The sequence below is a fragment of the Temnothorax longispinosus genome, chromosome 9 (assembly GCF_030848805.1).
Source record: "Temnothorax longispinosus isolate EJ_2023e chromosome 9, Tlon_JGU_v1, whole genome shotgun sequence".
Lineage (NCBI taxonomy): Eukaryota > Metazoa > Arthropoda > Insecta > Hymenoptera > Formicidae > Temnothorax > Temnothorax longispinosus.
The window spans coordinates 17,930,625-17,956,247 of NC_092366.1; the positions used below are offsets into that span (position 1 = coordinate 17,930,625).

At 40.4% G+C, this 25,623-nt stretch overlaps 3 protein-coding genes across 8 annotated transcripts in view; 1 reads left to right on the plus strand and 2 right to left on the minus strand.

Moving 5' to 3' along the window:
* The window catches only part of Rps12 (ribosomal protein S12), a 224,029-nt gene that overhangs the window by 107,292 nt on the left and 91,114 nt on the right, over positions 1–25,623 (minus strand). The gene's annotated exons all lie outside the window — the stretch shown is intronic.
* The window catches only part of LOC139819370 (uncharacterized), a 368,184-nt gene that overhangs the window by 78,208 nt on the left and 264,353 nt on the right, over positions 1–25,623 (plus strand). The gene's annotated exons all lie outside the window — the stretch shown is intronic.
* LOC139819361 (synaptogenesis protein syg-1) overlaps positions 1–25,623 on the minus strand; it is a 269,748-nt gene that overhangs the window by 7,017 nt on the left and 237,108 nt on the right. For 3 of the 4 annotated variants that reach the window (XM_071788636.1, XM_071788638.1, XM_071788635.1), the window contains 8 exons: positions 23,151–23,305; positions 15,311–15,455; positions 13,410–13,540; positions 11,864–12,023; positions 10,397–10,696; positions 9,839–10,138; positions 5,648–5,890; positions 2,939–3,105 (listed from right to left, as the gene is read on the minus strand). In XM_071788636.1, coding sequence (XP_071644737.1) covers positions 2,939–3,105; positions 5,648–5,890; positions 9,839–10,138; positions 10,397–10,696; positions 11,864–12,023; positions 13,410–13,540; positions 15,311–15,455; positions 23,151–23,305 — 1,601 coding nt within the window. The remainder of the gene's footprint in view (positions 1–2,938; positions 3,106–5,647; positions 5,891–9,838; positions 10,139–10,396; positions 10,697–11,863; positions 12,024–13,409; positions 13,541–15,310; positions 15,456–23,150; positions 23,306–25,623) is intronic. The other variant, XM_071788637.1, reaches the window with a different exon arrangement.

The window sequence follows — 25,623 nt, forward strand, 5'->3', positions numbered from 1 at the left end:
TAACGAGACGAGATTAATTTGTAGCGATGATCATCTAGCTAAGTGGCTAAAACGTGGATGGGAACGTAACTATGTATACTTCAGTTATGAACTAGCAGGTATGCGATAGCGAGCAGGACACTTTTCTGTTAACTCCAACTGAATGAGATTTATGGAAACGTACGATAATCGCCGGGTTCTACATGAGCCTTGAATTCGATTAGGGATTAAGTATGTGTATTGTTTCCATCGATCGAATCAGTCGCGTATTATGCAACAAGTCCGCTCGGATGTCTAATGATACGTGGGTAACAGGAGATTAAACCAATTTCAATACATTAGCGTTGGTTTATAGATGTGTGCGCGAGGCGTAATCCGCCAAAGTAAATGCAACCATTATACTGCGACGCGTACGACCGGACATTTAAATAATCCCACGTCCGCGAGACGGTCAACTTTCGCGATAGAGCCGGAAAGCGTTCCTAAGAAACTGAGGACGGTTCTCGCGTCGCATTTCCTCCGGTTCTAGGACTTAGATAATACGGACAGGTCTAACTTTCGAAATTTTCACTCCTGAATATTCTCGAGGGACCGCCTGGACTAGTTGGCTCGTATTACGGAAACTTTTGACGGCGAGAGTTCCTTCGACTGTTTAGGACGGCAACCCTCGAGTGCCCGACGCCATTTCCTATAAATTGGACGCAAAACAACGCGGGAAATGTTTCGTCGCGATGGAACATTCAGGGAAAAAGTACGATGCAGACGAAATTGTCCATGGGAACGAGTCAGGATTTTATCATGTAAAGGATCAGGAAGAAATCGCAAATTCCATAGATTTTTCAAAGCGTAAACCGGTTCCTGTATCGCGTTTTACATCAGGCTTTCTACCTACATTCTCCATGGAAATGTATATTTTATCGAGACTTAGCGAACTCCAACAATTTTCCACGAGTGCTTAAGGTTAAGGAGGAATTCAACGCCGATAATCGTCCATACCGCCAATTCTGAAAACGTTTTCAAATTCAGCGAAAGGATTTGAACAATCGGTATTTAAAGAAAAAGCAACAATTAACCGAGGGGAAACGGAATACGAAAATCCTTAGCGATAATCAAAGTTTTCCACTCTGGAGTTTTGTTCCTGCCGAGGTTTTACTAACAGAACTTTAGATCCCCGCGGTAATTAGCAATTAATTTGGTGTGAAATTGAGGGTGAAGTTGCAGCGAATCGTGACGAAAAGAGCTCAAGAGGAAATCGGGGAGAATTTGAAAAGGGAGTCCGCGCGAATGTAACGAGGAAAGTGCGATATTTCGATTCTGATCGGTTCGTCGTTGCGAGTTACGAATGTAAATTTTCTCTTTCGCGTTTACAACCCGTCGGTTAATAATCGTGCCGTGTGCAAAATAATTTCATTCGAGAGGATCGTTATTTGCGTAATCGTAGCGTTAGAATTTCCCCGACCTCAGAATGTTTCCCAAAATCGAGAGGAGAGACGTGGACAGTGCAATTTTCTAGTTTCGAACCGCTGGAAGCGTTGCTTTCCGGTTGAAACTTTACGCACCGCCATCCTCTCCGGATGGATACTGTTATTTCAAACTATACACCGCTGGAGGACTTTCTTGAAAACGTTGGCCGAAGCTTTTCGCGAAGCTCGAAGGGAAAAGGGAAACGACGCGACAGTACGACAACGGCGCGATTCGGTGAACTGCTTTCGCTTCTTCCATTTCTTTGCACTCCACTTCCTCAGTTTCCCATCTCATTGGATGAACCTATTAACTTTATTAAAACGTCCTTCGCTCGCTTGTCTAACGAAATTCTCGTGATTTAAACTATCGACTTTAATTGTTTAAAGTCTCTCTCTTTGTTGCAAGCGGTTTGTATTACATTCATTTTCCTCTCATGAAATCAGAACATCCCTTTACATGTAATGTCTGTAGCAACTATACTACGGTATATAGTTGTACCGGGCGGGACAACAAAGTATAATTTAACATAGATTCTGGAGGGAATTGTTAGAGTTTGTTAGAGAATTGGCTTTTGCATTTTGCGGTTATTCACTAAAGTGTTTCGTATGATTATTATACGCTATTCAATTTCTATATTATATATCTTATATATCAAAATATATCAATATTAAGGCAATTGGCTTAAAATACAGTTATACCAAATATAACATCTTCCAAATCATGAGGAATTTCATGTGAATGATGAGACAGAGAAAGAAGTGAGAAACAGAAACAAATGTGCGTTAGAAGGACAGAAGAAATTGTTGAAATATTGATATAAAATAATGAACATAAAAAATATAGCGATATATATATAAAATACAATTTATAAAATATTTATTAACACAATATAGTAAAAACAAATACATGATATATTATTTTTATTTCATTTGCGTATAGCTATGTATATGCACAGGAGGAGTATAACTCAGTGATTTGAAAAACCTTAGCATATGCATTTTTATGAAATTTCAATGGCATTCTTCATTTTCGTGTTCGCCATATTGGATTTGTAAATTTGAAATTTAATCATATTTGACATCAATGACCGTAAAAATTTTATATATGCATTTTTATGAGATTTTGATGAAATTTTCATTTTCGCGTCCGTCATATTGCATCTGTCATTTTGAATTTTGAAATTTAAACCTCGTATTTGACATCAACGCAATTTACAAAAATTCCATATGCATTTTTATAAGATTACGATAAATTTTATTTATTTATTTTTGTTTACCTTTATTTTCCCCCATCAGCTATATTGCATCTACTCTTAAATTTTACTATCAATTACAAAGCGTTTACATATGCATTTTTGTAGTTAAACAATAATTTTTCAAATTTGGGTTAAATACTTATAGCGTATTATGCAATGTATCTTCCGGAATTAGTCTTCTTGTCGATATAAAATCGAGGAAATTAATCAATTTTACTCAAAAGAGAACGCGGTACTTACCGGCAAGGTTGGATAATTGTTATAGTCGTTATGCGAATAGGCGGGAAGTCCTTGTAGATGATTATTCGTCTGCTGGGTCGGAAGGGACGACGGTGGAAGACCATCCGGTGTGTTTTGCGTTGCCAACGGTGTGCCGGATGTCGAGCCGGTCAGCTGATAATCTGAATCTTTCGTTTCAAGTACATTAAAAATTTCCACTTTGCTTCGCAGCAAGATATTATCGAGTATGCTCTTGTTGAAAAGTTCACGTCTGCTTTTCAAAGGGATCTCGACGTATCGATTGGAACTTGCAAGTAAACGTGAACTTTTCAAATAACATGGTAAAGTTGTACAAAAAGCACTTATTAAAAATAAAAATTTATTCTTGACATATATTACTACAGAATAAATATGATGGTTTCTCTTGGTTCCTATAAATAATATTTAAATAAATCATATATGTACATTTATACAAAAAATATAAGTAAGAAATAAAACATTTTTATTCTGCACGCCATAAATTAATAATAACAAATTGTGCTAGTTTCAATTAAAATTTAATAATTTCATCTATTTCATTAAAAATAAATTAGATATTGTAAAGCGTTATAGCTACGCGAATTATTCATAGAGTTTGCTGTATCATTCATTGAAAAGAAAACCGCGATATAATGTGTTCGTTATGCTATTAAACTAGTTGAATCATTAATTCATTTCGTGATGACGCACTGAACTTTATCGTAATAAACTAATAACTAGGAGGCATTACTAATGTATATCGATACCCGGCTTAATTCATCGAGGAGCAGTATGCTAATGCGATATGTTAATTAAATAGTAATTTGTACATAATCAGATATCGTTTCGATCGTTATTAAATAATTAACTAAGTAATATTGCGTCCAGAGTAATTTTCTTTATTAAGTTAATACTATGTATCTCATTCAGACGACAAATTTGCGTCCCGGATATATTTCGGTCTCAGTTACAAATATAAAATGACTGATAATTATAAAGGAAATAATTTGCCTTCTTTTTTTTTTTTTAGATAAATTCGTGTCAGTATTTTGTTGATTGCGACAAAAAACCGAGAAAATATATGCGTCTATAAAAAATTTAATATCAAAAAGATGGTAAAGAATTTATTCACAATATATTGCTTTAACAAACTCATCAGCGCGATGGTAACTGTTCGAATACGTTGTGTATCGGATTCGCATAAGCGAGCACGATGAACAAGTCTCTCTCGTAATCGGGTAATTTATTAACAAGTCCGGGGTTAAGTTCTATGGTTACCAGCTGTATATTCAACCATAACCGCGCGTTCGGCAATGCTGTTCTCGCGGTATTACTGCGAGCGATGTAATGACGCATAGCATACCGCTGTGCGATGCTGACGCTGTTAACGAATCGCGCCGCGTTCGCAATAGAGTCCGCTGAATTTCCGGTCCCGAGTACACTTGGTCAAGTGTTCTCGATCGCTGTCAATCAGATATTACGCTTGAAAGCCAGCGGCGGGCAATGTAGCTGATAAAATTCCCATGTCGAGTCGAACCCTCGGAACAGAAACGTTAACCCTGCCGGTTCCTTTCTTGTTTTTTTTCTTTTTTCGTAAAAATTTGTTTGCAGTAAAACTGCACTTCTATATGATCTAATACTACTCCAACCGAATATTATTTACCTCTATTATAAAAAAATTTCATTAAAAATTCTAATATATTTAAAAATTTATAGTTTATAAAATCAAGAAATTTAAAATGTTAGGAGCAACGCATACAGTGTTGTTTTTATTAAAATAAAGATACATTAAAAAGATCTAAAAGGAGCAAGGGGGTTAAACAGTTAGAAAACTCGTTTTGGCTGATTCTTTTTAATTACAATACAAATTGAAAGTCTGGTACGTCTAAAGTAAATTCGCTAAAGCGTACGCAAAGAAAAGTGGAATAACCAGACACTATCTCGTTCATATGATGAGAGTAATTAAGCGTCTAATTTCAAAGACAGATGATAAAGGAGAGGAAACTGAAACATTATTCACGTACAATTTTTAGATTTGATTATAGTACTTCGTTATTATTATCGACGGCACGAAATTGAGAGTTTCTCTCGACGTCATTATTTGTACCTCATTTTTCTCGATCATTTACGTAGTAATAAATTTACGTGCGATTCTTCGACTTCAAAAGAAAGAAAAAAGTTGTGATAAAAATATAGAATTTGTTTTGTACGAGTGGAAGTTTTCGCGTTACCATTCAAAAGACAGGGTGTCGATAGAAGTAAAATTTTGCATCGCGTTATGTCTTGTCTTTCGTCGCAGAGCGCGGGATACCTACATGCGTTAAATATTTTCAGAGCAAACGTGAATTGAGTGTGCGTCAATCGACGTATATCGCGCAGTGATATGCGTTACACGTTGCTCGTAGTTACATATACAGCGAGCATTGCGTTACCGCGCGCGATTTACGCGGCCAAATAATTTCGTGCATTGTTCGAATTCTCGCAACCGTGCGCTCCGCGTCGGATACGCATAGGATACTTCCGAATTTTTTATTTACGCATTTCTCGCATAAAGCGTGCATCAAACAACGCAAATATTAAACAATTCGGTGATAAAAACCGACAGGCGTGATACGTTTGATCAATGTCATGTAATTTTTCGGGTACACAAAGCATTTTGATGTTCGCTTTTTTATTAACCATTCACGTTCTCGTACAAAGACGGTCCCTTACCTTTGTTGGTCGGCACAACGTCCGGATTTCTGTCGTCCGCGTCGTAAAGGTCCTCCGAACTCGGTGCGGTAGCCTTCTTTAGAGGTAAATCGCCCGGCCTTTGAGCTCGCCTCTCGCTCCTCATTTTCAGGGCGGCTAGGATGGCGACGGTGATGAGCAGGAGTGCGGCGACCACGCCGATCAGGCTCCCGAGTAACGGAGTGAACTCGAAAGGTACCGGAGTACCTGTGAACAAAACGCGCACTGCTCTCGTGCAAGTACGTCGATGGCAGTTTTTCCGCTCGCGCGGATATATTGAAATATTGCGGTTACGTTGAAAAAAAGAAATAGCCTTTCTCGGAGAATCTATTCAAACGCGTCGGTGGGATCGATAAAGTACGGGTAAGTGTGGCGGCAATATGTTTGGTAAATAATGCGAATACGCCTCGTGTATTTGTGCGCGAAACGCGCTTTTGTGCCCCGAAAATATTTCATTCGCGCGAAACAATAAAGCAGCCTTCCGAGGGAAGTACCGGGCGGGACAATTTTCCGGACGGGCTGCGAGGGTAAACGGGTTAAACGAGTTAAAGTCGCATTACGCCGTAAAAAGATTCGAGATATTTGGCCCGCGCGAGAACGGAGCCATCTGACTACCTACCTACCTACCATTTCTAAGATTAATGAATTCGAATCCTTTTGATATCTCTCCACGTTTAAACACCGCTCCCGGGCGACGTTTAATTTTCCACCCCGGCCGTCTTCCGCCACGTCTTCCCTCGCGCGCGCTCGCACACCACTCGCTTGCTATACCCGCTCTCCACCAGTCCGTTTTTTAATCTCTTTCCTTAGCCCGGACCCTCCTGAGAGACATCGCTCGTAATTGCCACTCGTTTTAGTCACGAGCGACCGAGTGTTTTTACTCCGTGCTCCGATGCACAGCCAAAGTGCACGTTAATTTTTAATCAAGGCGAAAGTGCACCGGGGCACCCATGATATTTACCCGCCATCTACCTTCGTCACCTCTGCTTTTCCCCTATTTTTGTTCTTAACTTTAGTTGATTTTTACAGATGTGTTTTTGTTCGGCGATTTGTTCCTGTAGTTCCCTTGTAAGGTATTTCAGGATAGAATATTTGTAATTTTATATGCCACAAATTTTGACACATTTGACGAGTGGACTTTAGAAAATTGTAAATTGTACTCGGAAATTTTACATATTTACTTTAATTTGAGCGAGGAAATGAGATTTTTCAATTACAAGGATTTTAATTTAAAAATATCACTGGATGCTCATAAAATTTTGGAATAATAAGATGAGTGAAATCAATTTACACGTAGAGAGAGAATATATAGTTGACTATTTCAGTTGCAAGAGGATGCTCGTTTCTCTCGATAGATTAAATGCTGTTGAGTTACAGAAGAAGCGATATTTTGTTGAGGATGTTTTTTCCTTCATTCATCATTGTTTTGTTTTTCGAAAATTCGGTTGATTTGACAATTCGATTGATTTAAATTGTTAGTTTTATTTACAACAATCGTTATTTTGTCGCTCGTTATTTGACTTTCCGCAGGGAATGTCGTTATTCCGCAGGAAAATCATACTCGACTAGTTGCAAAACAAATACCGCGGGGTTACCGTTAAAACCGACGATACTGCACGTAACGATTTATAAATTACGATTTTTGTCCCGTGGGTATCGAATCCTGTTTATTTTTCGTAACGCGAAAGAACTTTTAATATACACACTCCCACCAATAATATTTGCCGAACCGCGCGATACGGTGCGATACAGTCGTAAGCCGGAAATTTGCACATCGCGGAAGTTTGCGTACGCGGTAAATGGAATTAAGCTCGCCTGCGTCGCGAGTATTTGCGTATCGCGGAAATAGAGCGCGCCTTCTTTTTTTTTCCCCGGGACCGATCAAATTAAAAACTATATGGTAGAGAGATCTCGGGCGAGAGAGCTGGCCGGCTCTCCTCGCGGTGTATTTACTATTTACATCATAGGAATCCGCGCGTGGCCGGTATCGCCATGTATATGCGGGTTGCGCGCGGGTTACGTGCAACGTGTTAATTTGTATTTCACGCCGTGGCGCAATATTGGGGGAGCACGGTGGACGACGAGCTCTGAGATTTCAGAAGCTCTGCTCCAGTTAGCGCAGCCGTGCCGTGGTCAGGCGTTCATGCGGACGGGGAGGGATCGCGAGATCTTCCTGCGTTTTTCGCGTACGAGGCGCAAGAGCGAGGCGACGACGACGCGACGGTGCACCGGCGACCAAGGTGGGTGGCTGATCCCGGAATTTTATTAAAGTTTCACACTCGCCCGGCTCTCGCGGCGAGAGGATCGATTTTCGAACCGACTACTCCGCCCGCATACGTACCCCGGTTTATATACCCGGTGTATATACACTACGGGTAGTGCGCGGCGCGACGGGTGCATTCGCCTGAATCGCACCGTGGAAACTGACCGAGAGGGCAATTTCACTTGTAAATTCGTCCCGGACCGATATATATATAGATATACTATGTACACGCGAGCGCGTACACACACACGTGCATGCACGCCCGGGTCGAGTATATCCGTTCTAGGAGAGCAGTAGATCCCGAATCTCTCCGCGTCGGTCGAGATCCTACCACCCAGAAATCTACGGAATGAATGCGCCGGGCGAGGGATGGATTCAACGGAATTCATCCTCTCGGGCGTCTGGACCGGGATCAACCGCGTGGGATTCGTCGGTGGTGGCTCAGCTAGCGCGCGGCTCGCCTTTCTTATGGACTCGTAAGTCGACGTACCCCGTTTACGAGATCCCTTTGTCTCTGTAGCGGAATATACGATGTACGTCTAGTGCGCTCGGCTGCGTCAGACGCGCGAGAATCGAGTTATATGCAAATGAATGTTCACGAGAGGGGGCGAGGTTTGTCAAGGGAGTTCTCGTGCGATCGAGACATTCCCTTGCGATGTTATATCAATTTTCCGCGATTTTACGGTGAGTAATCGTGCGAGGATTCTATCGGCGAATTACTCTCAGAGACGTTCGTTGAGACGATTATATCGCCTGCGGGAAGTTTCGCGTCACTCTCATAGATCTTTCCCACTTTCGTAATTACAGAGGTGGACGACGAGATTAATTCTCGTAATTACTCATGATATATCCTGTCTCCGACTACTCGCGCCTCGCAAATATTATTCATCTCCTCTCCTCAGCAGGATGGAATTTCTCTCAGTCTTTACCAAGGCACGGGAAATCCTGAGCCTTCTTGGCCGCGGTATCGAATGAGAAAAATAAGCCGGCACCCCGTGGTTCAAACGAGCCAACGTTTCGAAGGGCGCATTCGTGTTTCGAAGGAGCACGAAGTAAATCTGGCCAGTAGCGTTTTACGCACCGCCAGAACTGCCGCCAATTTTTGGCCGAAACCGTTTCGTGTAAGTGGATTGGAAAACGTCGGAATAGATTACCATTCGCGGCGGGCGGACGGCCGTTCCGTAGAACAATCCACATACACCGGTACACGTGACGTGGATATAACTTACGTAATATCCACCCAGGTGATCGCGCGCACGTATGTGTGTGTATGTGTGCGCGCGCTCCGCCGATTGAATTTCTCGACCCAGATGCTCAATTTTCGCGGTGAAACCTTTCGCATGGTCCAAGTGCTCTTTAGCTGCGAGAAACGACCGGGCCGGTATATCGAGTTCGACTCGGGGATACGGATCGGATGAGCGGATTAAAACGTTACACGGACAATCCGCGCGGGTCCGTTCGATTTAATTCGCTAATTCGATTAACCCCCGGCATTCTCCGGTCACTCTCATAATTTATAGAGCGACGCTGCGCCGGTAATTCGTACGTATACTCCTATCAAATTACTTATTTCGGTGATGCAGAACGCGATCGATAGCGTCAGGGCCCGAAGCGCCTGGTTGTCTAATTCCGACATTGTCAATCATCATTAATCCCGATCGGACTAACGTCAATTATGGATCTAGGTAACATCGTCTCTCGTATTCCGCAGGAATAAAATTTTCTTGATGGATTATTGTCTTATCGCAAATTCTACGCGCTAATAGAATTACTTACGTTAAACTTTTTTAAGCAATGTAATTAGTTCGTCATTCAAAGTAATACTAATCGCGGAAGGAACGTTTTTTTTTGCCCATATTTTCACAACTCTACGGATTCCGATGAAAGGAAATATTTCTAGCACAACTTACCAGTCTGCTTCTCGGCGACTTTGAGCGTGAAACCCTCCAGCAGCGCCGGCTCGCTCTTTCCCTTCGCGTTCACCGCGTACAGGACCATATGCAGCACCTTACCCGGTTCCAAGCCCTGCACAGTGAAAGCTGCATTCTCTCTGGATGTGACGTTAGCCTGCAGGACCCCCGTGTGCTGATCGAACACTTCAAGGAGGAAGTGTTGAGGCTGACCACCGTCGAAACCAGCGGTGCATTCCACCGAGAGAGATTCGGTAGTCTGGTTGGTCAGCGTGCAGTTGTACGGCGCTTCCGGCTTGCCTGCACGCGCCATTAACATTGTGTTTACAATTCTCTCCTTCCCTGTCTCTCCATCTCAATGAAAATTATTTGAGAGATACTGATTTAGCAACGAGATACTACTGACTACGCTGTTCCGGCGCGGCGGCGCGGCGTTGCGAAACTGCTCGGCATGCAGATTCGCAGAACGCTTCCCGGAACTTTTCCCGGAAATCCTTAGCGACTCACGAGAGGTCGGAGCGCGGGCATTACCGGTGTACACCGCGTGCGTATACTTACCCGCAGGAATGATGTGAAATATGCAGGCATTCTTCTGCTGGCCGGCCGTGTTGCTCGCCCAGCAGAGCACGGTGCCGTAGTCCATTTCCGTGACCGGCCGGTATGTGAGGATGCTCTGAGTATGTCTAGTCGAGTTCTTGTAACGCGCCTGCGGCACGTCCTCCATCTCTTCGGTATTGTTGAAGGTCCAACGGAAGCTCTCCGGCGGCGGATACGCCTCGACCCTGCATATCACCCGCGCGTCCTCGTGCCTCGCCACTCCGTAGATTCGCTTTTGATCCGGCACGCAAATCGGTTTGTCTGGGAAAAGAACGGACGCGAGCGACTTTATTAAATCAGCCCGAATGGCCCCGAGTGGCTTTTGTTCTATTTGATTTACCAAACTTTGAGAGTCTAAACGTATCCGGTGTAGCTTCTTTAAATTGTATTTATTCTTATATATCTATCCGTTTACGTTGATATAGAGACATATATACATTTCTCTTGTTTTCTCCAGTTTGTCTCTCGACTTTAACATATTCGTGGCTCAAAGAACGTTCGAAATCCAAGGTATTAAATGTAATAGCTAGCGAGTATTCTCGGAGAGTATAAAAATTTACTGTTGATAAATCAAAACGTTCGATTCTTACAGCGCATACAGCGAACAGAGATAACCGTAACATACGATATGGAGACCGAGAACCGAGAAGTTTACGCGCATTTATTAAAAGTGCGAGAGGTGCGCGGCACGAAGCGGGATGACCACCGCTCGGCTTTTCGAGGGGAGATCGATGGGCATTATTCGCCCGCTCGCTTGAATAGTTTCCCCATTTTTTCGCGGCGGAGTGAGTAAACGAAGGTCGAACGGGAGGTATGGGGGAATCCCAGTTTGCCGGTTCGGAATAATTTGTTGGTTCGCTGCGGATCGCCCTATTTTTCTTCCGCCATCCCTCTCGCCCATCCTTCATCCCTACGCCCATTTTCAATGTGTTTTTAATGAATAATCATGCCGACATCTTGATATTTGACGTTTATTCACGAATAATATCCCCGAAGCCTCATAAACCCGGTGACCAATTACGCGGCTAGACTGTCGCGATTCTCCCTAAAGTCACCTCGAAGGCGCTTAATAACGTCGCTATTTAAATGTCAGTCATCGGTTACATTGCCGTGTCGTTTACAGTGTATTACGTTGAAATATTTGCGACGCTTTGACGGGCAAAATAATTACGGGGATTTTGGGCAGGAAATGAGAAATAATCGAGGTTGGCTTTGTAAAGACCAAGAGAAAAGGTAGAAACGATATTTTCGGCAAAAAAGGTCGGAGAGAAGATTTAAAGTTGTTTGAAACAAGATTCCTTTTCTGTACAAACGAGAGGTACTTTCGCACACACAAATGGGAGTCGGCATACATTTTTATCTACATTTTTGCTACGCGACGGATATCTTATGCTATATATAATATCAATGATGGTATAGAACACTTACACATGATCTTGAGCTCCACGATGTTGCTGTAGCCGTCGCCTTCGACGTTGCTGGCGACGCAGGTGTAATTTCCGGCCTGGGACCGATTCACCTCTCTGAGAGCCAAATCGTATTGCTGGACTATCACGCCGTTCTTCGCGTTATTCTGAATCACGTTTCCCTGGAACAATGCACATTCGCGATTAGGTCAAAATGCCGTTACTATCTCTCGACTAGTGCCTTTATTATTTTCAATCTACATGGTAATACAATCATCATTGTCATCGATAACTCGTGACTTATTCTTGTGCGAATGTGTGCTTGGATCAAACGCTTTAATGGATAAATTCTTAAATATACTTATGGAAACAAAGAGACGGGGATCGCGGGGTTTCACAAAGCACGAAATAATTCATATAACCTTTGTCCAGGTGAAATTCATGTTCAAGGTGAAAGTAGCTTTGCAATAGATGGGTTTCACTCAGGACGATGGGGACGGGGATTTTACTTAATTAAATGGGGTTTTATTAATATCGAGTTAATTAACTGCTACCCCAACGACGACGACAGTAAAGTTGGACATTCCGCGTATTTACAAAGCATTTATGGACACCGTGCCATAATATAACGTACTATATTAAACAATACATAATGACGTCAGCGACGTTGGAGGTAGAAAGGACGCGGAAACGTGAATAGACATTGTCGGGGAAATGCAAGGAGAAACGACGCGTAATGAGATCTGCGAATATAACGTCGATGTAAAAACGGCGTCAGCGGAGCGAAGGAGTATTATACCACCATTTATATCGGTACACCGTTTAGCGTCGGCTACGATACACCTTCGGAGGCGGAGTCTTCGAGTAACGTTGAAGATCAAGCTTTCGTGCTACATGCAAAGGAAAACCCCGATACGTCCGAGATAAAATTTATCGAAACGAAATTTATTACTATGTGTTCTTATGAACACGTGATTTTCTGAATCCATTCAGAAAATCACGTGTTGTAGCCGTTTTAAGTAAACAGTCGCGAAGTGGTCAGTGAAAACAGTACGTCCACTACATAAATAGAAATTTAATTAAGATAAAGGATGAGCTAATTTTATAGATGCACTTAAGATTACATCAAAGGATACTCTTTTGCGTAATTGTGTTATGTTTGCGTTCCACTTCGCGAGTCGGGTAATATTTGGAGAGGTAGGAAGAGGTTTTAGGCATGCGGAAAGTTTGTTTCCTATTTGTCGGTTACGGCTGCAATAGCCATTATTCTGAGCGAACAGTTTTAGGAACTATTCAAGCGTAAATATATCACTCGCGAGAGAATCCAGAGGTCATTGTTCAAACTCAAACCTCTGGGCTTTTACCCAATTCGAATAATGCATTTTTATCCACGATTCCGTCCCGCACAAAAGTTTCGGTATCGGCTTTTTCGCATTGCCGTGCTTAACATTTTTAACGACGTATACATTGCACGAATACGGATGTATTCACAACAGAAAGCTTTTCTATTTCATACTTTCGTACTCTGTTTCATATTTGATATGTACTATAAGACAATTTTGACTTACGTTGTGCTTCCACACGACTTTGTAGGCACCCGGATTCGCTTGAACTTTGCATTCGAAGTATACATCATCGCCTTCCTCGATGTCATCCGGATTCATGTTCGAGCCAAGTTGCAGGTGTAAAATTGGAACAACTGTAAGAAAAACGACGTTCCTGATTATTTCACGAGTCTTGCTCGAATTAGTGTTTCGACGATAAACATGTTTTCAAAAGAAGCTGTAGCTAGTTTCAATTATTAAGAAAAATTAGTTTTAGCTACATTGCATCGCGCGCACGATTTTAAACAAGATTGAAACAATCGATTCGATATTTATTTAAGCGTTTCTAATTTATAGAAAACTCTACATATGTTGCATGAGTAAACGCAAGTCGATATGTTCAAGCACTCGTTTTAATTTAATGAAGAAAATAATGAAAAAGAAACAGACCTTCTGTAGACATTACAATTAAATTTATCTAAATTTAATTTCTCGTCATATTATTACTAGAAAGTGCGAAAGTATCCCTTCAGTTTCAATATCTAAATTAGCGGAATGGAATTCCTAACGAGTTATAACATAATCATCTCTCATGAGGATCCGACTTGTTGAAAACGACACAGTGGAACTTGTCTCGTAGCGAACTTTCGAATTTGCGAGCGTCGAGATGCCACAGCGGGCAAATAAATCGGGTCGCGCTGGTCAGCCACCGCCACGCCGAACGTTCCATTTTGGCCCCGTCGTTGACGTCTCGTTATTGTGATTACATTCGCGTTTGCGCGAACGTAATCTATATCGACGGCCTTGTTTCGGCCTGCCAAGCTTTTAACCCGTTTACCATGTTCGATATACATACGGACGGCGTATGGTGCTGCACGGTCGGCCCCGGCCGTATCCCGTTATGTATGTACACGTGCACGCGTTGACGTATGCCGCGCTCGCGAATTTTCCGATGTGTCGATTGTACGGAGAGACGACACCCGCGCAATGCTCCGCTTATGAGTTTACGGCTTTGATGAATTACTGCCAGCTTGTTTTTGCGCGGTGATGCGCGCGGCGTTTAATGGGCGACAATTCGGATTTAAATCTCTGAAATGTCCGTATCCCCGGCAACTTTCCTACTAAAAAATCTATTACGTCTCTCTTATAAAGGAAAAAATTCCAAAAAAATATTCGCAGCGAGCCTGTTGAACTGAAATTTCTGGGATAAAGAGAAATGTTTATAGTACGCATAGAATTTTATCCCCGGTAGACTTAATGTTTTATATTCATAGTCGTATAAAAATAAAAAAGTAAGTATTATATATATATATATATATATATATATATATATATATATATATATATTACGCCAAGTGATATTCCTTATTCATTTTTTATCGCGCGGTAAGCGTAAAAGAGGGAAAATGGCCACTCGTTCGTTATTATCCTTCAATACGGATCGAGTACTGTTGATTCGCTTGCATAATATTGATGACGGTGTGTTAATGAATAATGATATCAGTGATAATAATGCTGGCTCTGCAGAGCATATCGTGTTGCTATTACTAATATGTAAACTCGTGGTCTACCTCAGCCATCGGTTTGCGATCTGATATTATCCTCGTGCAATTTTTCATTTTACTGCGTGTATCAATATCATATGTGTAGTGCGTAATTATTCCAATTATGCATATGATAGCATGCAATATGCTCTCGGAATAATAGCCAACAAAACAAATTACGTTATTGTTATGTGTTAGATATATACAAGACAAAATGTATCGTTTGTATGTAGGTAATTTATACAGTCGCTGAATATCGTTTTCCTTATCGAGCCATCGCAGTTATAATTGAAAATCGCCGGAAAATCTCTGATTTTCGTTGATAGTTTGCGTGTAACTCTATCTTATATCTGTTGTACATCAGCGAGGGTGCATACTTACAAAAAACATTCAGTTTCCATGTGTCCTCTGCTACACCATGTTGGACTTTGGGATTTTCAGCCCTGCACGTGATAACTTTATCGTGATGTGCTAGAGTAGGCTGAAACGACAAGATGGAACTCGTCATGTTACCATCCTGCGACACCTGCAACAATCGAATCGCAATATCCGTTTTATTAACGCAGTTGTTAACAATATTATTTATCATTATTTAAGAAGAAATATATTTCGCTCATATAATTATAAAAGATATATAAATATCTATAGATAATTTAACTTTGTTCCAATTTCATGTAAGCGCGGTTGAATAGTTAAACTTATACGAGAATTGAAAATTATGGTCGCAAGATCATTCAAAATTGAAAGTGATTCGATTTCATTATTTACAGTCGGAATTATTGAGTCTAAATCTGTTCGAACCAAATCTGTTCGTTAATATTTTAATATCCAGTTTCTCAAAATCATTTAAATATTAAATACGGTTTTTCTGCTATTACTGCAGTTTGGGTCTTATCTCCAGACGAGGTCATATTAAAAGTTGTTAATTTAATATTACATTAAATTTTTCAACGATCTCGAGAGTTTTAGTATTATCGGATTTTTAAAAAATTATTCCCATAGTCAACCATAGTGAAATCATAATTACGTATTACATATTTAAGGCATATGCGCCTTATATCGCGCCCGTTAATTGCTTTCCCGATATTTTTTGCTGCAGCACGCCTATTAAAGTGCGCATCGCATGCAAGTACGAGTAATTAAATCATGTGTACTGTAATATTGGTTAATATTTAATATCAAAATACTATTTATTCGTTAATCGGAATAACAATAAATGAACAATCTGCAACAACAGCAGCTATATCCATTCATTGTCAGCTACGATACGGCATCAGCATTTTATTGAATATTTCGCGCATATTGTTGCGAGAATTAATTTGCAGGCGCTTCATTAAAGTTTTGTTGCTAATTAGTGTCGAAGCCAGATATCGCGTATGACAAATGTAGAAATGTGATACATGCATTTTAATATGTTCATTATACGAGGAAAGAAGTGATCGCACATTATGATCGCACCGAGATATTTTAAATGCCTTTTTGCATGCAGATTCATAAATTATGCGGAGTCCTAATTTCTAAAAGGTATGCTTCGGCTCTCAGAAGGATAGCTCTAGTAGGTATAATTATTCGTACTCGCGCAAGGCAGCATGCGTTTGAAGGTTTATAAGCCAAGCGTTAATCCAGCGATAAGTCTTAATGACCGGACGAGTCAGTTCAGGAGGCGTTTATCACCCACCTTTGCGGGTGGTGTAATAGGATCTGGCTTTCACGTAGAGTATTTCACCCTTACCGCGAACGCAACTTTAACGTGCACGAAACCGCCTACTGTATTTACGCAAATGTACGCGAGCTAGGTGTCTCGTCAGAAAACATGTAATTATCAAACATGTAGGTATGCACGATCACTCCTTGATGCGCGCGACCTCGCTCTGTTTACATGTAAGAATTCCTCACTACACCCTGTAAACGGCGTATTATATTTTAACACTACACATTCTTATAATGCATTATTTTAATATTCGTACCATGAAATTAATCAAGGACAATCGCATTACAAACACCTCTGGATTACAATAGTTTTTAAATTATACATTATTCAATTAAATTAGAGAATAATATCGCACAGAATTCGTGCGCCTCTGGTTTTTAATTACGCTTACATTTATATTGTCTTGACATCTTTTATCGATATGTTACTGATTTTCGAAATTAATATTGATTTTGACTATTCAACTTTGATTTGATCAGCATAAATAAAATAATTCATTTACGTTTTAATCGAAAAATATATTTATAAAATTTAATTTCTGATTACCGTCTTTTCAATTTACGTTTCCTGAAAGAAGTAAAATTGTATGAATTTAATCAATTAAAAAAAGAAAAAAGAAAATTGCTACACTTTTTGCGGCTTTTTAATTATTTTCAGCCTTTTCTTAATTTATTAAAGTCACACAATTTTGCTTCTTTTGAAGAGTAAGAATTAGGAAAAAAGTAATAAAAATAATAAATAAATTAATATAACTGCTTTTTTAATAAAAGCGCAAATAAATTTTATAAATAAACATTACATTTTTTATAACAATTATTTTCAAATAAAATAATTAATCAATTATTCAAATTTTTATTTAAAAAAGATTAAATTGGATGTAGCAGTTTGAATTCCTTTTTTATATCATATATATAAATCAATCAAATTACAACACATTTGTCGATTTAAAATTCAAGTAATAATATCGTTAGCATGTGTTATGTATATGTGGTCACTTTGCTGTCATTCGTGTGATGAAACTCGAGCGGGTAAGATGATGACTGATGACACGAGCCGTTCGATGTATCATCGCATTACCCCTCGAAATGCGATCAAATATCAGAAGATACCAAACGCGATCATTCTCTATGAGCAATTAGCGATTACCGCGAGGTTAATTAATTCTCGCTATTAACTCGTAGCCGAGGCTATTTTTCAAAATAGATCTCTTGCTGGATTTAGCAGCAGAAATCGAGACGGTTATATATTATTGTTTAATTGCACGATTTACGAATGATAATTATTTCTTTAACGATGCTTGAGCTCGAATGTACTCCAAGCTCGAAATTTTACGTCCATTTATCTGTAATTTGTCCGTATTTTCGGATTGAAAGCGCGGAGTAATGCGCAACTTGCCGGATCGAGTAATCCAAGTAACAGAAAAGCTCTGGCGTATCGATCGTTTATTAATAATACGTGTGTTCTAAATGTGTTCTAATGCGTAATGCGCGGACAATACTGAAAATTTTGAATGTGTATTTTACGACGGTTTATTGCGTCTTAATTAGCCATAAGCTTTATTAATCGCATCATATGTTGTGTATCAGAGTGAAATTGCATTTACAAATTTTTCGTTATTAACGAAATATCGCGGGTATGGAACGGATCAACTCCAAATTGAGTGGCGTTACGATGCGTTTAATTAGTTCTATTGTAATTAACTCCGTATTTTAATATTTGTTGATCGCGTGTGACATATATACATTCGATATTTGTGTACCGGTGATTTGTTAAAACTTTCCACTGCAATATAATTGGATTAGTAAGTGTATTAAACTCTGGAAATGAGACTGACTGATATCATCATTTCAATTCAAACGTGAAAGGAAGGAAGTACGAAATATGAAATGTGTTACTGCTACAGGAAATTCATTTCTTTACATTACAACGACAATAAATGGCACAACGATTAATACAATTAATTGATTTTATATTAAATGATGCTCTCATACCGTACTGTAATACATATTAATTAAAATAATATATTGTAACGAATGTAGAATAAAGGACATAATTTTATTTTGATTTAATATTGAATATCGGTGCGTACGTAAAATTACGAGAAAAATTGTCATTTACAAAAATCGTTGTAAATTCGATGGCAAATCTAATTGCTTCCTAGCAAAATAATAATGTTTCTGATGATGTTGCCAATAATTTAAGCCACTATCTTGTTGAAATGTGGCTGAATGAAGCTGAAACTATAAAATAAAAATTAACTAAAATTTTTTGAATTTAATATTAAGCTCAATAAGATCTTCGAAATTTCAGTTGTGACTAAAAATATATTGACATCTCGTTGCTATGTAAATTTTTTTTTCAATTTACGAATGTTGATTTTGTCTCCAAAATACGAGTTTTATGGAAATAAAAATAAATTATTTATACAATTATCGTAAAAAAGAGACGAAGAGAGAATCTATCTGAAATTATTTTCATGAAATATTTCTAACTTTCAAAAAAATTGTATTCAAACATTTTCCCGTATAAAAACTCCACGCGTGATTTACCATACTTTAAATTTTTCAAAATACGAGAATTTTAATATTCCATAATATTTAGGGAAACTTAAATGTAATGCACAACTTGTGTCAGATATACACATATGTATGCCAGGTTACATTTACGCTTATCGTATTTGTCAGGTCGTTCCACCATTTATCTTTCTTTAACATCAGTCGTTTTAATGGAATATCGTTCTAAATTCAGCGAATGTACCGAGCATGTGTAACATAAACTTAGAATTTTGCAGTTTAGAAATAAAGGAAAAGATAATGGTTTCATGCACGTAAATAAAAATGCCGCCGGTTAATAAAACGGCTAGCTCGTGCCATTAAAAATATTAAAATTTACAATCTTGCAATTCTCTCAAGAGCGCGATCATGTTAATACGTTTTTGAAAAAGCACGCAACATTCCAGCTATTTTCCCCAGAAAACAGACTGTAATAAAAGCGTGACACAAAAGCGCGAGATCATTTAAAAAGAAGGAAAAGAGCATTGATTTATCGCTATCTCCAATTTATAACACACAACTAAAGCTCACTCGGCGTACTTGCAGTTTTGCAATTCCTAGTGCGTTCCAGTCGATACCTTTCGCCAGAAGATACGGCGATCTCGACGAGCAGATTGTCCCGGCGAGAAGATCGAAACTTTTGCATCGCATTGTACGTACGTACGAAGCCCAGAACGAAATTGGCTCGAAATTCGTGCGGCGGTCATAAATCGGCGAAGTCGAATCACCCACTGCCAACTGTACTGTCCACCCTCTCTTCCACCCCCTGCCGCGACTTCTCTCTCTGCGTCCCTCTCGCCGTGCCTCACCTCTGTGTCCTTGTTCTCCCCCCTCGCTCTCTCTCATTCTCTCTCTCTCTCTCTCTCTCTCTCTCTCTCTCTCTCTCTCTCTCTCTCTCTCTCCCTGCGTTCGCCTCGATATGTCTACCGGTACCGAACTTCATTCGACACCGCGATATTATGACGTATAACGCGAGATAGCGCGAACGTGTCAGAACTGGATGCCGCCTGCCTAGCACCGACCAACAACGTGATCGTTATTTGCGGCGGAAAATATCAGCCCTTTGGATCTCCGCCACTAGCGGATCATCGTCGATCATGGTCGGTCGCGCGACACCGATCGAATCGGCGAATCGTTATTGCAAAATCCACGCGTATGAGCGGCGGCGTAACCGGAGCTCTCGCGTACCTGCGCTCATTTTTCATTTGGAAGGTTTTACTGCATCTCGATTATGCACGAAATAGCCGGCCGGCGAGAGAATGACGTTACATGAAATTCCCGTGCACGGAGATCGTGTACCTCTTTAGCGTTTTCTTCTGTCATAATTTATTGCGAATTTCTGCGATCGGACAATTTGCACTTTTTTCATAGCTTTTATATCTTTAAAATTGCGCAAATTATTACGTAAATTCAATAGAAAGACAAAACTGCTGTTCGTCAATGTAAAGATGTTCAAATAATGCGCGTGAAATCGCGTTCGTAGAAATCTCTGTGAATTTTTCTAAAGCATCATGGATAAGACAATGACAGAGGAGAACAATTGAAGTAGATACAGTTAACTTTCCAGGGCTCGTTTCGATTTCATCCGACGAATTGCGTTCTAGAAGGATTTTCTGGTAAAAGCGTTCAACAGATATAATGATAAATCGATGCTTTACGAGAGTTCAAGTACAATGGCAATTTCATCATCGTTGCGCGAAACGACCAAGATAAAAAGTGATGCTTTTGACTTAATCGTACATTTTTAACAATAAGTTAGAATTGTGTTCAATACGAAATGATTAACGTATAAAGTATTTCCAAAAGTATATCCAAATAAGCTTTATTTTACATTTTATGAATAATTTGGAATTTCTCAGAAGTCTAACGAAGGTTGATTAAATATCAAACCGGAAGAGATCTTTCTAAATTTAATGAAACGACTATCGGTTTGAAATTTACAGAAATAATGTCAGCGATTAATAAAATCTGGGATTACTATCTTTTGTAGTAATGAGCTAAACACTCAATCATGAACATGAAGAAGAAAAAAAAATAGAAGGAAGAGCAATAATAATAAACTAGTAAAATACGTTCGTGCGCGCTTGTGTTCTATTCCCGCTACTATATATCTCTCTCAACATTCAGATCTGTCATAGAACTATTGACAAGTAGTGGGATGATGGATGGTAGCCATCACTTCAGTTACATATGTACTATACTGTCTATATATTAGATAACTTCGTCCTGCTCTTAGGTCAAAGAGGCTTACTTAACGCCATTTCGAAATCGCATTTATCATTGCTCGACTTGTGCGATTAATTGGGGCAGAAAAAAAACGGAGATTCCACCGCGCAATTCTATCGCAAATTGTTCGATTGCATATATTAAAATATATATAGAAGTGTATTACATTTATAAAGTAATTTTTATAATATAACGTTATGAAATACATTGCAACTAAGTTTGATAAAGCCAAAAGGTGTAATCTGGACTATAATATGGCATTTTGACGCCATATTATACTACGAAAAAGAGCAATTAAGTTTTTCTGTTCGCTCGTAAAACGAGTCGATTCACTTTGTGGAATGACGGATTCAATTACGTACGTTTACAGTCTGAACGGAACACTTTAAAACTTACATACCGCCCGAGACGAGCGGGGTGTGTATCGAAATTCGAAATGCAGTTTAACGGAGGTGAGAGGGAGAGAAGCGCGGCGAATCAAAGAATCACGTTTCAGGAAGAGTTCGCCGCGGAAACGCAAGAAGGGCGTAGATCGATGTTCGTACGCCGGAGTTCGAGTACGTATAACGGAGGAGTTTCCGCGTCGTCCGGAATGAGCGAGAGGATCGCGGCGGAAGGGAGGAAAGGGGCACGCGCGCGCGAGACAGGGACGAGGCATCGAGCCCCGAGGTGAATAGGAGCGAGAGCGAGAGATCACGAAAGCATCGCCGCTATCCGGTAATTGCGCCATGGCGTGTCAGAGGGGATGCTTAATGGCAACGATGCAAATACCGATACCGGCGTTAATGCCAGTGATTTCGCGGAGAACACAGATCGAAGAAGAAGCTCGCGCACCCCTCGGACGCGGAGACGCGCGGGTTTTTGAGTCTCTCCTTCGACCCGGCAGACCGTTAATTCTCAACGGAATGCTGCTTTTTTAATAGCGTCATCTTTTCGTTCATACGTGGGAAGCGGATGCTATGTGGGACGCGACGTGTTTTCGCCGACGTTGAATCATTCCGCGACAGGGTTGGCGTGACTTCGTCCCTCAGACGAAGTAAGAGTTCCGCTGAATAAGAATTTCATACTTTCGAAATACGCGATATTGCAAATATAGAAGATCGGCGAAGAGGAGATAATGGAGATCGATCGGCTCGCTATCGACGGATACCATTAGCGTAGCGCGAATTAAATGGCGAAGAGGAAATAGCCGTGCAAACCACGATGAATTATTTTGTTTTTTTTGTTCCGCTTCGGCGAAGGCAGAATAGGAAATTATTTCACGGCTCGAGTCGTTTGTTTCCCTTTCTGTTATACCATTTGCGCCGACGACACTTGTCGCGACACAACTTTACTCGCGCGAAACCACCGTTTTATCAATCGAATCCGAAACGAGTATCGATTATCGAGGGTTTTTTGGCACTCGTAACGGTTACATGAAACCGTGAATGCCGAAATGGAGTGGTCATTGTACAGAGAAATATGAGTTAACATTTTTGCTGAGCAAATTTTTTAAGTGCTTTGGAATAAGAAATTATCTTTTCTCGGAAAAGAAACAGATGTATTACATCTGTAGAAAATATTTCTTATATAAAATACACTGAAAGGTTACAAGTGTCTAGACTGCACTTTATTTGTAATAAGTGCAGTCGTAAAATAAAAGATCTAATAATAAGTGAGAATTTCTTTTCCCCGAAGACTGAGATTCTAACTATACCTACATCGCACGTATCGATCAGCTATAGAGACTTACCCTTTCCGTGGAATTGGTGAGTTTCCTGCCGTCCATATACCAGGACAGCTTGGCTGGCGGCCTTGAACCCACTGTCATGCAATTAATGTCGTACTTCCGATTGGCGCTGAGGGGCGCGTGCTCGCTGCTGAGTATCGTCACCTTCAGTGGCCTCACTGAAACAGGAAAAGGACGCGCGATCACAAAAGCGTACGAGGGCGTTGATGGCGCTTGATCAAAAAGCACGAACAAGAATTGCGGCAGCTGCGGAATTGCGGTGCTTAGAGTGGCCACGGACTTGTACCACCGTCCGCCCCCTACCTCCCTAATGCGTTTTAAACGAGTGGTACCGCTGCAGTTACCACCCCGAACGTATTGCCGCAAAACCTACACTCTGATAGCTTCGGGGGAGGGCAGTGGCGCGCGCGTTCGCACGGACCGCACCTCTCATAGATTAAGGCTGGTGGACGTACGTGTGGCGTTTCACGTTGATTAATTGAGACAAGTATTGAATAGTGCGAACAAAATGGAGTTAAACATCAATCTTTAGCCTAATCGCAGGGTATTACAAAATCGTAATTGCCAACGCTCCGATATCTGTCTCCACGATTATATACTAGTAATTCCTATTAAGATAATGCTAATAACTCTCCTTCTAACTAGACTCGAAGGAAATACATGTAAAAAATCTTATCGAACAATGTATATAAATAATTAATTGTAACGAATAAAAATTACGGTGTTTTCAACACTAGGAAATCCGCGTTTTAACGGAAATCCATTTTGGACGAGAAATCAAGTTACTTAAAAATCTCATAAGCGAAGCGCACACTAGCAATATTTACGAGACATTAAATTGCCTTCGCAAAGGCGTCACGATAAGTGGCGGTATTGACAACTCGACGAGGGGGAAAACCTGGATGAAAGTGTCGATGTATTAGTCGCTCGATTCAACCGCGAAATAAGTCTCGGCTAAATCACTCGCACCAAGCCCTTCCATCGAATTTAATCGGCAACGGTTCGGCAAAGGAACGTCTTTCTTCGCTGTGCCGGGATACGGAAAAAGCGCGAAAGCGCGACGGCCACGACGGAGGCAGACAGGGACGGAGGAGAGAGCGGGGCGGGCGGCAAAGGCAGAGGAGAGATTTTTCATTCAAGCCGCACCACGCCCAGAGAGTCTGGAATTAAACTTTCAGTACGCCGAACTTTTGACTCCAATGAAAAATTCTCCTCTCTTCCCCGCGCTTCCGCGTCCACCATTACCTTCACCTTCGCTACCTTAATCTACCGGCTACAATCACGCTCGCCGCTTCATCGTGTTCAATCGGCATTGGTGCTAAAAGCACGATTACCAGCATAAGCTGCCGGCACTCGAGCGTCTATACAATCGTGTTGCATATTCGCATCACGCAATTCCGTGCTCATGCGGTGAATGCGGCATCGTAATTCCGTTCTTGAACGCTATTCAATTTTCCGATCTTCAACCTTGTTTAAATACCATTTAAGTTTAAATACCTCGGATATTCAAGGCCTCTTCGACGCTGTATCTTACTCCCGATCGCAATTTCATATCTAGCAAATCTTTCTTTTAATACGGGAGAGAATTTTTCGGCTTTAATTTTTGCAAGCTAATCAGAAATTAGTAACTCCCTTCATCCGCCCTTCTGGCACGGTGCTTATTATGTGAGTCGAGTCTTTTTATCTCGTCCCCTTTTTTTCTCATGTTTATTATTTCGTTATTACGAATAAAGTAACGTGCACGCTTTTTGCTTTCTCGTCGTTACGTGAGTGGACTATAAGGAAAGAGACGTGACCAGGGAGCAACATTCTTCTCACGTTGTATAAACGTTCGTCAGCTTTTTCGCCGGTTGTATTGTATACACGCGACGGATGGTCATGACGAATAGCGCCGTGCGAAAAAGTGCGTCGGCGGTGTCCATTAGATGACCACTGAGTGCCCATCGAGCATGCGAACGTGTCGTGGTTACACCGATGGTCTAATGGGTGTCTGATGGATGATGCGTTTCGCGCATGGATCAGATTTATAACAAATAATGTTTCCGCCTTCCTATAGATTCATTAGACAATTTTTCGCTTACCGCAAATTTAGTGGTTAATAATTTTTACACTTACTGACGTTCACGTTTTATGAGACACTACGTATCTATTTATGAGAAATAATTTATTATGATTAAATGTGACGACTGTTCAAACTGATATTTAAATTCTAGGATTTTTTTCATGTTAAACTAGTAATCCTTTAATATCGTACAATTGATAAATTAGAAAAAAATGTCATTCAAGCATATAACGTCTAGTTTAAAATGGAGCTCTTTTAATAGTTGTTTTAATAGTATTATACTTTCGATCAGAAAATTCTGTATCATTTCCATAATGAAGCTGTATCTTCGGCCAAATAGAAACGAGACTTTATCTCGTTTTATCTCATAAAATAAAATTTTAATTGGAACCCATTGAAAAAAGAGAAAATAGA